At 45.0% G+C, this 15,301-nt stretch overlaps 1 protein-coding gene across 3 annotated transcripts in view; it reads left to right on the top strand.

Annotated features, from left to right (window-relative positions):
• The window catches only part of IRF2 (interferon regulatory factor 2), an 85,384-nt gene that overhangs the window by 45,631 nt on the left and 24,452 nt on the right, over positions 1–15,301 (top strand). For all 3 annotated transcript variants that reach the window (XM_032618163.1, XM_032618164.1, XM_032618162.1), the window contains 3 exons: positions 6,904–7,003; positions 8,305–8,481; positions 8,800–8,846. In XM_032618163.1, the coding sequence (XP_032474054.1) occupies positions 6,904–7,003; positions 8,305–8,481; positions 8,800–8,846 (324 nt within the window). The remainder of the gene's footprint in view (positions 1–6,903; positions 7,004–8,304; positions 8,482–8,799; positions 8,847–15,301) is intronic.

Here is a 15,301-nt window from a genome sequence, read left to right as displayed (position 1 = left end):
AAGAAACAAACGACAAGTCAGGTTGCCCCTTGTCCTGCTGGGTTAGCAGGGGCGCATGCAGAGGTGTCAGTAAAGGGGAGATGATAGTCAAAGGAGAGTTGAAGAGACATACGGTCCTCAAGAACAAGAATAACGATAGTGATAATGATCATAATAAAACTAATTTGTGAAGTGCAGGCACTTCTCTACGCCAGATCGTGCGTTCACTCCCATAATCACCACTATGGGGTAGATGCTGTTATTTTTTCCATTTTGCAGACAAGGAAACCAAGGCTTGTAGGTTTAGTAGGATTCTATTTTGAAGAACAAAGTAACATTGCCTATTATTGATTTAGGGTGTGAAATTAAAGCAGATGTTGCTGATTTCCGAAGAGAAGTAAGTTTGGTCTTGCTTTTTCTGTTTTTAAAACCCACCCACCCGTTTTGGCTGGCTCGATGCAGTGGCGCACGCACAGTGTCACTGCGTCTCCTGTACCAGGTGGGTGCTTGATGTGCTACAGTTTGTTCTCTGTAGTAGGTTGAATGGCGGCCCCCTCAAAAGATAGGTCCGCATCCCGAGCCCCAGAACTTGTGGATGTGAACTTATTTGAAAAAAAGAGTCTTGGCGGGTGTAATTGACATAAGGATTTGCGGAGGAGATCATCCTGGATTATCCCGCTGGGCCAATCCAACGACAAGAGTCCTTACAAGACACAGAAGAGGAGACGCACATCCACGGAAGAGGAGGCGGAGACTGGAGTGATGCAGCCACAAGCCAAGAACACCTGGAACCGCCGGAAGCCGGAAGACGCAAGGGAGGATTCTCCTCAGAGCCTCTGAAGGGAATGCAGCCCTGCTGCCCTCTTGCTTTTGGATTGCTGGCCTCCAGAACAGTGGTAGAATCCGCTTCTGTGGTGGTAAAGCCGCCCAGTGGGTGGCAGTTTGTTACGACGGCTGTAGGGAACTTATACATCCTCGCAGGGTAGCTTCCTCACCGGTACTCTGCACTGAGACACCTTTTCCTCCCGCCACTGTGCCCATGTTTTTCGGATAGAGGACCAGAAAGTGAATGGGTGCCTCTTGGTGCAAGTGAACACTTGACCCCTCTCCGGCTCTTGGCTCGTGAGTTCCCTTCCCTGGTACAGAGGGACAGGAGACCGTCCCCTTGTCCTCTGCTGGGCTGGGTGTGGGCCAGGCTGAAGGAAGGAGGGTGTGCTGTGGCTACAGTACACGGCACCACTCAGGACGGCGCTGTGCCAGGAGCTTGTGGGCTGCCTGAGCGCCCAATGCGGACAGAGCTGTGCCTGTCCCTGTAGACCTCAGGTGGCCTCAGGGCATTTCCTCTCAGTACCCACAGCTCCCCAGGGCGTCTATTTATAGGTTTCTGCCAACTCAGGCTGGCTGGCGTTCGTCTGTCCACAGAAATATTTCACTCAGACCTTACTGTTATTTCCTGCCCATTCATAAGCCTAAGAATCCCTGTTCGTGGGCTTCCCTGGTGGCGCAGTGGTTGAGAGTCCGCCTGCCGATGCAGGGGACACGGGTTTGTGCCCCGGTCTGGGAAGATCCCACATGCCGCGGAGCGGCTGGGCCCGTGAGCCAATGGCCGCTGAGCCTGCGCGTCCGGAGCCTGTGCCGCGCAACGGGAGAGGCCACAACGGTGAGAGGCCGGCATACCGCAAAGAAAGAAAAAAAGAATCCCTGTTCGTGTTTTGAGTGGTTTGAGGCCATTCCAAATTCTCTTCTCTCACTGGAGCCTGTTGTGACTCCTGGAGCACCTGTGCTGTCTGCGGCACTTTGTCATTCACTTGTGCTTTAGCTATGTTCCAAGTGTCAGTCCTCATGGTGAGGCACTCCAGGCTGGCCGTGCCAGAGGGCAGGTACCAGGGCTGTCTTGGTTGTCGCTGTGAGCTCAGTGCCAGGCCTCGTGCCCGACACCCAGGAGGTAACATCGTGCTGAGAATGAATGGATGAATGATGGGCGCTTGAAGGGGAGGAACATCAGTGACTCTGTTTTTGTTCTGTTAAGATAATTAGACTTAAGAACACGGGGTTGGCAGCTGTCACGTGTCTCTCAAATGGGGGCGCCGTCAAACCCAGTGCATTCTTAGCAAGAGACAAATAGGTGGTTAATTAATGCCTTAAATTTGTTTCCACCTCCTCCTTTCAATACATGAGGGGTGGAGGGTGATGGAACGGGTCCTCTGGGTTCCTCTGGAGGAGTGGTGAGGAAGTTTGGCAAAGCAATATTAGAACTAGTTCTTGAAAGGGGTCGTGGCTTGGGCCAGTTACTTTTTATTATGAACATTTGCAAATAGACATAGTGTGCTTGAATGATCTAATGACTAGGAAGAATAGCGCAGTAAATTCCCATCTAGATTTGAAACTCACATCTAGATTGAACAATCATTAACATTTAAAAAGGATCTGTGGGGTGTGTGGTAAAGCAGCTCCTTGACACTGTACATCTATAAGATCCAAGAAGGTTTCTTATAGAGCCACAATACCACTATAGGTAATCGTAAATTAATCGTAAGTAATCGTCACTTAAAATGTCATTACTGCCCTGTTCATATTCAGAATGCCTTGAGTATTCCCCAGGTATCTTTTTACAATTGATTTGTTCAATCAGAATCCAAAGAGTGTGCGCAGGTTGTGTTTGGTTCCTGACTATGAATGGTGCGCTCTCCCTTTTTTCCGTCTCTCCATTGGCTTGTTGAAGAGACCAGCTCAGTTCTGGATTTGTCCTCATTTTTGCTTGTGGTTTCCCTGGGCTGTTTTTTGAGGAAGGAAGGAGGTGGTTGCATTCAGGTTCACCGTTTTTCTCGTCGCTCCGATTGATTCCCACCCTGGTTTTTTTGTTTTGTTTTGTTTTGTTTATTTATTTCTGGCTGCGTTGGGTCATCGTTGCTGCGCGCGGGCTTTCTCTAGTCGCGGCGAGCAGGGACTACTCTTCGTTGTGGTGCACGGGCTTCTCATTACGGTGGCTTCTCTTGTTGTGGAGCACAGGCTCTAGGTGCACGGGCTTCAGTAGTTGTGGCTTGTGGGCTCAGTAGTTGCGGCTCACAGGCTTAGTTGCTCTGCAGCATGTGGGATCTTCCCGGACCAGGTCTGCATGTCCCCTGCACTGGCAGGTGGATTCTTAACCACTGTGCCACCAGGGAAGCCCCCCAACCCTGGTTATTGACGTTCTTATTTCTTACCGGAGATCTGCCTGGACCAGGCACCAAGGCCCCTCCCCAAGCCTGGGAGATCATCAGGTAGCTCCCGACCTTTTCCTGCTCTGCACTTTGAGAGCAGGCTTGTGCTTGTGTAAATATCAGGTCATCTCGGAACAAAGTAAGAAGTCCAAACAAAAGTAGCAAATGACATCGGAACATCTTGTAAATATTGGGGGAGTGAAGAGGCACAGGGAGATAAGAGGACTAGTTTCCGTTTGGGGCCAAGCTGTGTTTGCTCTGCTTTGCTCAAGATCATCTCGTCTTCTCAACTCGAGCCGGGCTTCTCTCTCCTGCCTGCAGGTGGGCAGAGGTCTCTATGTATCTAAACATGAGTAGCTCCGCTACTGCATTTAGTCCTTCCGTGCACGCTGTGTGTAGACACCAGGGGTGGGGACCCGGCGCTTGGGATTCTGATGGCACAGCCTGATGTCACAGAGTCTACACAGAGCAACGCCCTCCCTGTCCCATACAACCAGAATGTTTGCTGGTCAGAATCTCTTTCAGGTTTAAAATGAGTTTTGCCATCTTTATCTTTCAACGTAGTTCTGCAATTTGAAAAACTAGTTAAAAGTTACATGTAGCTTTTTAAAAAATTTACCATTTAAAACGTGCAATCCAGTGGCATTCAGTACATTCACAGTATTATGTAGCCGCCGCGACCGGAACTTTTTCGTCACCTCAGAGGGAAGCACTGTGCCATGAGGTAGTCACTTCCCACTCTCCTTGCCCTGGTTCGTGGCAACCACTGATCTGCTGTCTGTCTCTTTGGATTTGCCTTTTCTGGATATTTCATATAAATGGACTCTTTCAACATGTGGCCTTTGGTGGAAGGTGTCTCTCCCTTAGCACAGTGCTTTTAAAGGTTCATTCCTGTTGTAGCACGTATCATACTGTGTTCCTTTTTGTGGCTGAATAATATTCCATTTTATGCATGTATAACACATTCTTTTTCTGTTCCATCAGGGGGTGGACCTGTGGGTTGTTTCAGTCTTTTGACTCTTGTTGAATAGTGCTGCTATGAGCATTCATGTATAAATGTTTGCATGGACAGCTGTTTGTAATTCTTTGAGTGAAATTATTGGATCATGTGGTAATTTGTGTTTTGGGTTTTTTTGGTTTTTTTTTTTTTTTTTTTTTCCTTCGGTACGCGGGCCTCTCACTGTTGTGGCCTCTCCTGTTGCGGAGCGCAGGCTCAGTGGCCACGGCTCACGGGCCTAGCCGCTCTGTGGCATATGGGATCTTCCCGGACCGGGGCACGAACCCATGTCCCCTGCATCGGCAGGCGGACTCCCAACCACTGTGCCACCAGAGAAGCCCTGTGTTTAATTTTTTGAGGAACAGCCAAGCTGATTTCCAGAATGGCTGCGCCATTTTCCGTCCCCACCAGCGATGTGTGAGGGTTCCAGTTTCTCCGCATCCTCACCAGCACTTCCTATTTTCTGTTTATTTTTTTAAAAAATTCTAGCCGGGGCTTCCCTGGTAGCGCAGTGGTTGAGAGTCCGCCTGCTGATGCAGGGGACAAGGGTTCGTGCCCCGGTCTGGGAAGATCCCACGTGCTGCGGAGCGGCTGGGCGCGTGAACCATGGCCTCTGAGCCTGCGCATCCGGAGCCTGTGCTCCGCAACGGGAGAGGCCACAACAGTGTGAGGCCCGCGTACCGCAAAAAAAAATAAATAAATAAAAAAAATTCTAGCCTTCCTAGAGGATATGAAATGGTATCTTGTTGCTGTTTTGACTTGGCATCTGCCTGATGATTAGTGATGTTGGGCACCTTTTCATGTGCGCATTGGCCATTTATTTATCTTCTTTGGAAAAAGGTCTATTCACATCCTTTGCCCATTTAAAGAGGATCCACGGTGGATAATTGCTAGGTTCAGTCATTACTTTTGTGGTTTCATGGTTTGAGCATGGTTTCTGGGAAACTAGTTTTGGGAGGTGTGTGCGTGTGTGTGTGTGTGTGTGTGTGTGCCTGCAGACACGCAAACGCTTGAAAAGATCTACTTATAAAATCAACTTTGTGTCTTAGGAGATAGATTTCAGATTGTGTCACCCCAGATCTCCTTTGTCCTAGAAGAAAGTACACCAGCAGATTCTTTAAGGATCTGTATCTTTAAGCATAAACCTTTAGGTTCTGGTTGTGTAGTTCAGGAAAAGTTCTTTCACTGAGATAAATTCATTTGCACGTTTTCCCCTTTCATGTGAACGTCAGACACTGCATTAAGTGACTTTGCCCTCTTCTTTTCATCTACAGTAAGAAATAAAGTCTCACTCAGCCCTCTTCTGATCACTGCCCTTTTGAGTCTGGCCAACCTGAAACCCTGCCCTCTCTCAGTGGATGCTACAGCATGAACCAGGAGGGAATTACGAAAAATCTCTCGCTTTCAGTTCTTCTTTACTGACCAAGTTTTAAATACATAGAATGTTCCCTTTTAACAGTTCTGAGGAGATCTCAAATGTTCTGACATATTTTCAGTTCAGGCTTTGCAATATGTTCTGTGGGGAGGGCCAAGTCCCTTTTGGGTCGGTGGGGACCGTTTGTATCTTGCATTGTGTGAGACCAAAGTGGTGGAAAATCCCTACTGACATTTTCCTTCCTGCTCCAGTGTATTGTGCAGAGATCTGCATACCTAGAGATTATCAGACCTACCTTAAGAGCTTAAAAAAATATGGTTTTCCTGGGTTTTAATCTCCATGGAGTCCAAGTCAACAGATCTGTTGAAGGACAGGAAATCTTCTAAATCTAAACCCTGGGAGACAACGGGTGATATGAATAAGTGACTGAATATGGGATTACACGACCTCGGTTTTGAATTCAGATACTTACTACTGTAAGTTCCCAGTTTCCTCAACTGTAAAGCGGAAAAAATAACATACGCACAGCTCGTTAGGGTGTTGCAAAAATCAAAACTGAGACCACGTGAACATGCCAAGTGAACCAAGTTTCACATAAGTAGTTTTACTACAAGTGTGACTTTGTTTCCAAAGCACTGGTTTCTAATCATATGTTTGCCAGGATTGATTCTAAGCAATTTTGAGTTACCTCTTGGGATATAAGAGAGATGGAGAGGGTCTGCTATAAGAACAGTACTCGAGGGACTTCTTTCCAGAAAAGGAGTATCATCTTCGTATAATTGGTACATCTTCGTTTGCATTTATTGCTATTTCATGCAGGGTAGTAGACACATAGGGATTAGAACAAAATCTTTTATTTCTGTTGGCTGCGTGAGCAGATTGAGATAATTAGTCTCTGTGACAATGGCCTCAGACACCCTCAACTTCCCTTTAGCGGCAAAGTGAGTGTTCATTTGGAGAGTTGCCTAAGTTTTAATTTACCTAAGGCAGAAGGAGTTCCTCTTTACCAAGTGATGGGAGTAGATGATAAGACTAAGCATTAGAAATTTCAGTAAATGGCCAGTTACCTGTGTTCCTAGAAAGGAAAGGAGGCACATTGGCATTTCCCAAATCATCACCGTTGACCTTGGAATTTATTTTTATCCTACCAGACTCCACTTGCCTCTCAATCTCACCTGGTAGACTGTCAAGGTTTGGGGCCCAGTGGGGAAGTGGGTTTGGTTTACAGTAGATACTCAGCAAACCCAGTGATACTTAGCAGGGAATCTTCCTAGCTAGAACTAGCTATAATCCTCTGCCATGGTGGCCTGAAACCCAGGGCTGCAGTGCTTATTGATTTATTTTTTTTTCAGGAAAAGAAGATTTTTCAGATCCCTTGGATGCATGCAGCTAGACACGGGTGGGATGTGGAAAAAGATGCACCGCTCTTTAGAAACTGGGCCATCCATACAGGTATTAACCCCGCATTGTTTATAGAGCCCGGCACTGTTGCTTTTTTGTGGTTGTTTTCATGCCTTTAGGTATAAGTGACAAATTAGATTGCAAAATATTTAAAGTGTACATTGTTTTCTGGTGACAATGTTTAAGTTCTACTCTCTTGGCAAATTTCAGTTATACTGTAGACTGTTAGCTATCGTTTATTTTTACTACATATATAAAATCTCCTGGCAAAAAAAAAAAAAAAAAAAAAAAAAAAAAAAAAATCTCCTGGCTTATGACTTCATGAAAATAGCTCTGATAAACCTGGGACTTGTTCCCAGGCACATCTAGGACATGTGGGGTACAGCCTGCATCACTCAGAGGTGTTGCTCGGGCTTTCCTGGTGGCGCAGTGGTTAAGATTCCGCCTGCTAATGCAGGGGACACGGGTTCGAGCCCTGGTCTGGGAAGATCCCAGATGCCGCGGAGCAGCTAAGCCCGTGCACCACAACTACTGAGCCTGCGCTCTACAGCCCGCAAGCCACAACTACTGAGGCCTGCACGCCTAGAGCCCGTGCTCCGCAACAAGAGAAGACAGCGCAATGAGAAGCCTGCGCACCGCAACGAAGAGTAGCCCCCGCTCTCTGCAACTAGAGAAAGCCTATGTGCAGCAACAAAGACCCAATGCAGCCACAAACAAACAAATAAATAAATTTATTTTTTAAAAAAAGAAGTGATGCTCAACCCATTCCATAGAAAACTTAGTCCTTAAATTTCCTGTAAATGTGGTTTTCTGATGAAGTTCCCCAGGTGTGTACCAGGGGAATATAGAACTTATTTGTTTTGTGTCATATAAACTTGGGTCAAATTTATCTACCCCAAAGGTAGTCAAGATTATATTTATTTATAACAAAATTTAACTAGCCAGCTATTTGCAGGAACGGACTTTTACTTAATGTTTGAGAGTCAGATGAAAAAGAGACCTTCCAGTTGCCTGTGCTTGTCGGTCTACTGGCCTCCTAGCTTTGTCTCTTCCTTACCTTGATTCTCCGTTCTTCTACCATTATAATTTTCTCTCAAGCTGTTTCGTAGAGGCAGGGTGACCAGTTTGTCCCAGTTTGCCTGGAACCGTCAGGTTTTAAAACAGAAATTCCTGCATCCCAAGAACCTGCTCAGCCCCAAATAAACCAGGAGGTTTGCTCACTGTAGGTGTGGCCTAGAATTAAAAGGGTTCTCTGTACTACCTGCCAGCAATCCTGTCTCCAGACATTTTTACTCTAGAAATAATTTTCCCCCTCTTTTTCTTAACCTTGATTCTTTCAACTATTTTGTTAGGAAAGCATCAACCAGGAGTAGATAAACCTGATCCAAAAACATGGAAGGCGAATTTTCGATGTGCCATGAACTCTCTGCCTGACATTGAAGAAGTCAAAGATAAAAGCATAAAGAAAGGAAACAACGCCTTCCGAGTCTACCGAATGTTGCCTTTATCTGAACGACCTTCTAAGAAAGGTGGATAACAATATTTACTGACTAAAACAATGATCGCTTGATATACCTTATAGTGCCTTTGTGATTTCTTTATTTCCACATCTGTAGTCACAGCAAGGATGCAACCCTCGTTCCCGTTGTGGATGATAATTCTGCTCTTACCTGGCTGGGGAAAATGACTCTCAGGGCCCCCCCAAAGCAGTCAAAGAAGCATTTGGGATCTTGGCCATGTACAGATTAAAGCAATAAGTTCATTGAGAGTTTCAGAAAGAATTTAACTTAGGGAAAATGCCTCTCTGTTCTTCATGAATTAATCCAGAACTATTTTTGTTGCCACAGGAAAGAAACCAAAGACAGAAAAAGAAGACAGAGTGAAGCACATCAAGGTAATCTTTGTTCAGAGAGGAGGCCAGAGTTGTGATCATACTACTGATTCATATTCTGTCTCATAAAAATAAGTGATGTGATCTCTGTGAAGTATTTAATCTTGCTTCTTTTGCTGTTGTGTTTCATGTGCTTTACACGTCTCCTCTTTGGCATGTACCCACTTGTAGACTCAAGTACACACATCCCCTGCTTCATCCAACTTCCCTGAGCAATTTATGAATGAACTCACAAATCCAGGCTGAGCTTGACAGTCTCAAGCCTCCATCTGGTCCCTGCAACTGTTGCCAGCATGTCACTTAGTTCCAGCTAAGCTCCAGCAACCATCTGATGATATTAAGTAGATTTTCAGGCCATTAAATATTTTTTAAAGTACATTAAATAGTATATACTTACATTAGAATGTATTACCTATATTTATATATATGTATTGTGTTGGCCAACTTTTTGGCCAACCCAGTATGTGTGTATGAATGTATGTATGTATGCATATATTCCAAGACAAGCCATTAGTTTGGGGACACAGAGGTCTGTTCAAGCCCTCTATTCGTGTGGATCTCAATAGTTTTTTTTCCTGCTGTACTATAGAACCAGCTTTCATAACTTCCAAAAGTTTTCCGTAGGGATGCGTTTGTGTGTGTGAGCTTTTCAGTGGGCTGTGTAGTCTGAAATCCACTGCAGTGTGAGGGTCTTTGTGTAGATTAGGTGGCCCTTGTTCAATAGCCAGAGAACTGCCAAATATCCCATGCAAAATCGAGGGTGAGCTCAAGTTGCTAAGCGAAGAGCAGACACTGCAGTCCAGACTCATAGACCATCAGAGAGAAGATTGTCTGTTTCACCGTGCCCTGTTTGCAGATGAAGAAACAGAGGCTCGAGAAAGTTGAGTGACATAGACCCAAGGGCAGTGGAACATGTGGCCAAGTTCGCACGGTTATTTAGAACTGAACTTAAAAGAGATGCCAAGCATTCTGGTTTCTACTCTAGAATAACTCTTGAAGGAAAAACCAAATTGCCCAGACAGCACAATGTTTAAAAGCAAGCCACTTAGTCAAAATAATCGGAAAATAATACCCAAAAAATGTACTTCAGTTTGAATTGTGAAGGTAGAGGGAAAACTTAGGTAAATTGTTAAAGTTTTAGACACATTTACTCCTGCAACGGAAAATCAATTTTTTAGCTAGAGTGTTTTAGCAGTGAGACCTCCAGTTTCCACTTCCAGTATTTTTAGTTGGTGACTTATTTGAAATATAGCATAGTATAAGCCTCATTTTGTTATAACTTTTTATTATGGAAAAACTTTATACAGGAAGGAGGCAAGTGAGTCAAACGTACTTCATAGACCGTCACCCTGATTTCAGCATTAATCAGCTCGTGGCCATTTTGTCTCATTAGTACCTCCCTCCACTTCCATACATCCAATATGAAACTGCAGATGTTCAACCATTTTTGACTTACAAAAACAATTTCATATGGTTCAGCCCAATATTTTAAAGCAGATTCCAAACATCTTATTTCTTTCATGACTACGTCAGTATATATCTTTAAAAGATAGACACTCCTTAAAAATAACACAGTATCATTATTGCATCCGAAAAAATTAACAGTAGTTCCTCAAAAACATCAAACATCCAGTCAGTGTTCAAATTTCCAATTTGTCTCATAAGTGTCATAATTTTGATACAGTCTGTTTACTTGAATCAAGATCCGTATAAGGTCCACATGTTGTGATTTTTGGATATGTCTCTTAAGTTTTTTTAACCTATAGGTTTCCCCTAGATTACTTTAAAAAAATTTATTTTTTCTTGGAATGAAAAAAACCCTGTTATTTGTTGTAGCAAGTTCCCCACAGTTTGGATCTTTTTAGGCCCTACATTCTGATTATTGTTGTTTAGTCAGAAAAGTGTAACTTCCACAGATATGTGATTTTGAAGAATCTGCTATAATCTTAAGTACAACTGTACCATATTTGCTGCTAGTTTCACAGCATCTAGCTCAGTGCCTGGTACAGAACAGATAATTAATACATATATGATCACTGAATAGATGAATGAGTGTTTGTTGACTAAATAGATGCATAAATAAATGTAATATATGGGGAGGAGGGAGTGGGGGGTTTAGAATGCAGATTTAATTTTGCAATCTCAGTTAATGGAGAAATGAAAATGGAGTAACAGATGTTCACTTTTCAACCAGCTTTGCTCAAACATAACCACCAGACTTCACTGAATATCAGATGCCATCGATTGGAAGATGCACCGTTATTTTATGTATCTGTAAGCAAGAAAAAACTGCTTGCAGTGAAATCATGACACAGAATTGATTAGAGGGCACGTCCCATTTCAGGGGTGTGGAAATGTGAGGAATGTGCTCCTTAGAATTGATGACACATGGTGTTCTTGTAAGTAAAGGACATCTGCAGTCACATCACCGATGGCAGTGTTTTCCACATGGCCAGACACCGCACTGACCCAGGGAAGCAAGTGAGAGATTTCCTCTTAGGTGCAGCCATGTGGGGCCCAGCAGAGAGTACAGTGAGAAATCCTCCTGTGATGTAGACATGGTCAGTGTCCAAAACATGGCCCTCATAGAGACATTGTTCCTTCAGCAGAAGACAGGTGATTTTCATCGGAAAACTTTTGAATTTAAATCTACTCGCATCTGTCCTATGATGAAGCCTCAGAACGTGGATAAGGCGAGCGGGCTCCCCAGGTTCTGTGGTTCATGACTGCACAGCGTTCATGTTTCTGTAGAGTGGTTCAAAGTTAATTCTCTAGGTTGTCTGGAATTATATATATAAAGGACCTTATCCTTACTGAGCTATTAATACATTACTTTTTATTGTTTGTCAAACACCTAAGCTCTGAGTTTTCTGTTCTGTGCATATATATATATATATATATATATATATATATATATATATATATATGCAACTGGGTAGACTAGGTTGGTTTCTTCCGCAGAGAAAGTCTGTCTTGTATGTAGTAACTAGGTATGAAAATTTGCTATTAAAACAAGCTCTTCCCAATCTTCCTTTAATTCAAGTTGAATTTTTTTAAGATACCTGAAGAAATCCTAATCTTTTTTTAATTAATTTTTTTTATTGGAGTAGAGTTGATCAAGTTGAAGTTTTAACTAGCAAAGGACGTTTAGAGCACGCAGGCCCACTGTCAGAATATTTCTTGGGCTATTCAGGCAATTTATCTCTGTGCTCTTTGTCTCCTCCCTAAATAGCTTCCCTGAAACTGGGAGACCCAAGGCTCCTTGACCATGTAATATGTGCAGAAATGCTGCCCCTATATCCCCTGATGTTCTCTTTGGGAGTATATGCTGTGCACTCAGTGAGCCATCTTTTAGTTGAACTAAGCCCTGCCTGCGTGGAGGTAACTGGCTGTCTAAGGAAATAAGAGTAAGAAACACAGTAGTGAGCTGTATGAGATGGGACATCATCAGAGCATATTGGTGTTTCAGAAAATGTCACAAGGCCAAGATCAGTAAGGACAGAGGTGGATAAAGCAGCAAGGTGGTGGCTGACGTTTTGGAGCCCCTACCCGGTTCTCAGCTCTGATTATTATCTCATTTAGTTCTTCCTGTGATGGGCAGGGTTTCTCTCTTTTGCATACGTGGGAATGGAGGCACAAAGATGTTGAGTAATTTTCCCAGAGTTGCTCCGCTTTATGGAATTGGGATTTGATTCCGGGTTAGTCCAACCTCAGAACCTGTGCTCTTTCACTGCCCTCAGTGCCTCTCAGCCTCTCGGAAGCTGTGGGCTCTGATCCAGGCCTCGGGGGACTCTCCAGTGTATTGGTGGACATTCCCCAGCACCAGATCATACGTGAAGCCCTGGAGATCAGAGCTACTGTTTGGTCTTCGCTGGATGAGTCAGGACACCGGCTTCATTAGAGCCAGAGCCTGAGTGAGGGTACAAGGGGAAACAGAGGCATGTAGGTAGGGAGGATTCGGAATTAATACTTCCTGCCTCAGAGGATTGTTTGCAGAGGACATATGCGTGCTTCGAAGCTGTGAAGTGCTTCCAGATTAAAACATCGGTGTGATGATGGAAAACATGATCAGGGACTGTCTCTAATGTCACTTGGTAAAGACTAGGACTGATCTGTATTAGTTCTGAGTGCAGGCCTCTGGGTGGAGGTTACAGAAAAGCAGGTATTGGCTGAGCAGAACTTTCTAATAGAGCTCTCACCGCCCACAGTGACTTGAGCTGGAATATGCAACAATATGCTCCCTGTCACTGTCCAAAGACAGGCTGAATGACCGACCACCTGTCAGGGCTGATACTGGAGTGATCTTTCCATGGGTTGCAAGGGGTCTTCAGTTTTTAAGCCTCACGCCGGCAACCCACCTGAACTTTCAAGAGATGAAATCAGAGCTGCCCTGGAGGGAGCAGGTGGGGGGCCTGCCCTGCCCACTCTGGTGCCTCGCTTTCCTCCTGGTAGCTCTTGGGAGGACTGCTCAGAGCGCAGTCTGCAAACTGGTTGGCAGAGTAACCTCCGTGGATGCTTTTGTGAGATAAGGCACAGCTGAACTCCTTGGGAAGGCTCTGGAGCATGGAGGGGTTGATATTTAAGGGAGGTTTTTCTCACCGTGATGGGAAGCAGCAGATGGGGGGCAGAGACTGCAGTAGAGAGTTTAGGTGAAGATGGTGGCAGTTGGAATGGAGAGGAGACATTTCCCTGGAAGAAGAGGTGGGAGGAGGAAGCCAGGTGTGGATCTAAGAGGTGGCCCTGACTTCTCAAGCTTCCTGGAGGGGATGTTGGAAGTGGAGCATGTTTTGTGGAGAAGAGGGTGAGTTTAACTGTGGACGTAGTGGGCTAGAAAGGGCAGAGGGCCCTCTAAAGCAGACACCAGGTGGACAGTGGGATCTGACAGGCACCGAGCTCGGGTGAGTGTTGGACGCCAGGTGTGTGGTCATTTGCCCAAGAACGATGTTGGAGGCCGTGGGAACAGATGCCTTCTCCAAGAGGGAAGCTACATGAAATGAACACGGAGACCCAAGGAGAAAACGAGGAGAAAAGCCAACCAAAGAAAGAAGTCTAAGGGGAAGTTGCAGTGGGAGCAGTGAGGAAGAGAATGAAGACGGCCTAGTTCCAAGGGAGGAAGGTGTCCTAGGGCTGGGCAGGAGGCCGCAGCCTGTTTCAGCTGCACTCCTGTTCTTAGTGGCCTCGGGGCCTCCGAGGTATAGAGTGTGCAGTTCCCCGGGCCGACTTTGACTTTCATGAAGCCCAGCTGTCAGCCTGAGATTTTGTTGGTAGAGAGACCTAGAGATGCCCTTAAATTTGGCTTTCAGGAGACTGGCTTTGCACAGATGAATTAGGGCCTTTCTGGAGGTTGGGGATGGGAAATGGTCTTACAGCCATTATATTTGGCCTCAAAGGAGGGGACATGTAGACAAGGGCTGTGGCAACAGAATGAGTGGCCTTGGTTGTCCTCTATTCGGCCCACCCCCAAGCTCCTCCAGCAAGCATGGCTTTGAGACCAACCAAAGGAATATTATTTTAGAGGTCTAAGGAAGGCTGCCCCTGCCCCTGCCCCTGCACGCTCTCTTGTGCTGGTTTGCTTTTGCCTAAAATCCCTTAAACTGTAGAACAAACCTTGGATTCTATAATGAGAAGAAAGGTTCTTGGGCATAAATATTTGGCAGAGTTAATAGATCATGGAGCGGTCTGAACCCAAGTACAATCTGTTTTTTGGTTTTCTTTGGGGCAAGGTGATTTACAGGAGAGCCTATATCTAAAGTAAGAAAGGGAACAGAAAGAGGAGGCTAGTTCAGGATTCACCAGGACAGGTCATGGTACAGCCAGGCGGGGGACAGGGCAGGAGTGGGCATCACAGAGAAGCAGAAGACGCTGTGGGCAAAGGCCGTTCGTGACCTGCAGGATCTCTCTGTACATGTTCTGTAGAGAAATGTGCACCCATTTTCTTAATTTGTGTTCCTTGCTTTTTAAAAAAAAAAAAAAAAAAAACATAGTTTAGGTTTCAATCTTCCTATTCTAGTCATTTCAAAAATTTCAACTGAGTGTAGTGAAGGTCCCTGGTTTTCTGCACCCTGGATGGAGACCTTTCAGGGAGGTGCTGGCTACATTTCAGTATACAATCTGCTATATTGTCCTTCTAAAACCAGTGAGAAGGTTTGCACTGAAGACTTGGAGATCGGCAGGTTATTTTGGAAGTGGGGATGGGAGGAGGTAAAACAATGTTCAGAGTAGTCCAACTCAGTCTCCATTGGTAGAGTATTCTGTTTCGTTGCAGGAGTGCAAGAGGCAAGGTGGGGATCTGGGGAGTAGAACAATGTTGAAAATAGTTCAGTCTCAATCTCCATTGGCATTAGTACAGGATCCAAGGGTTTATTAAGACAGAAGCTACTGGAATTGGACCATGTTGCCTGACCAAAGATGTGAGTTCAGTTCCTGTATCTCCTCAGAGTAAAAGCAGTGTGGTCTTG

This window comes from Phocoena sinus, chromosome 21 (assembly GCF_008692025.1).
Source record: "Phocoena sinus isolate mPhoSin1 chromosome 21, mPhoSin1.pri, whole genome shotgun sequence".
In the NCBI taxonomy this organism is placed as follows: Eukaryota; Metazoa; Chordata; class Mammalia; order Artiodactyla; family Phocoenidae; genus Phocoena; species Phocoena sinus.
The sequence above is the reverse complement of the archived record's forward strand: the minus strand, read 5'-3'. Positions and strand labels throughout refer to the sequence as shown.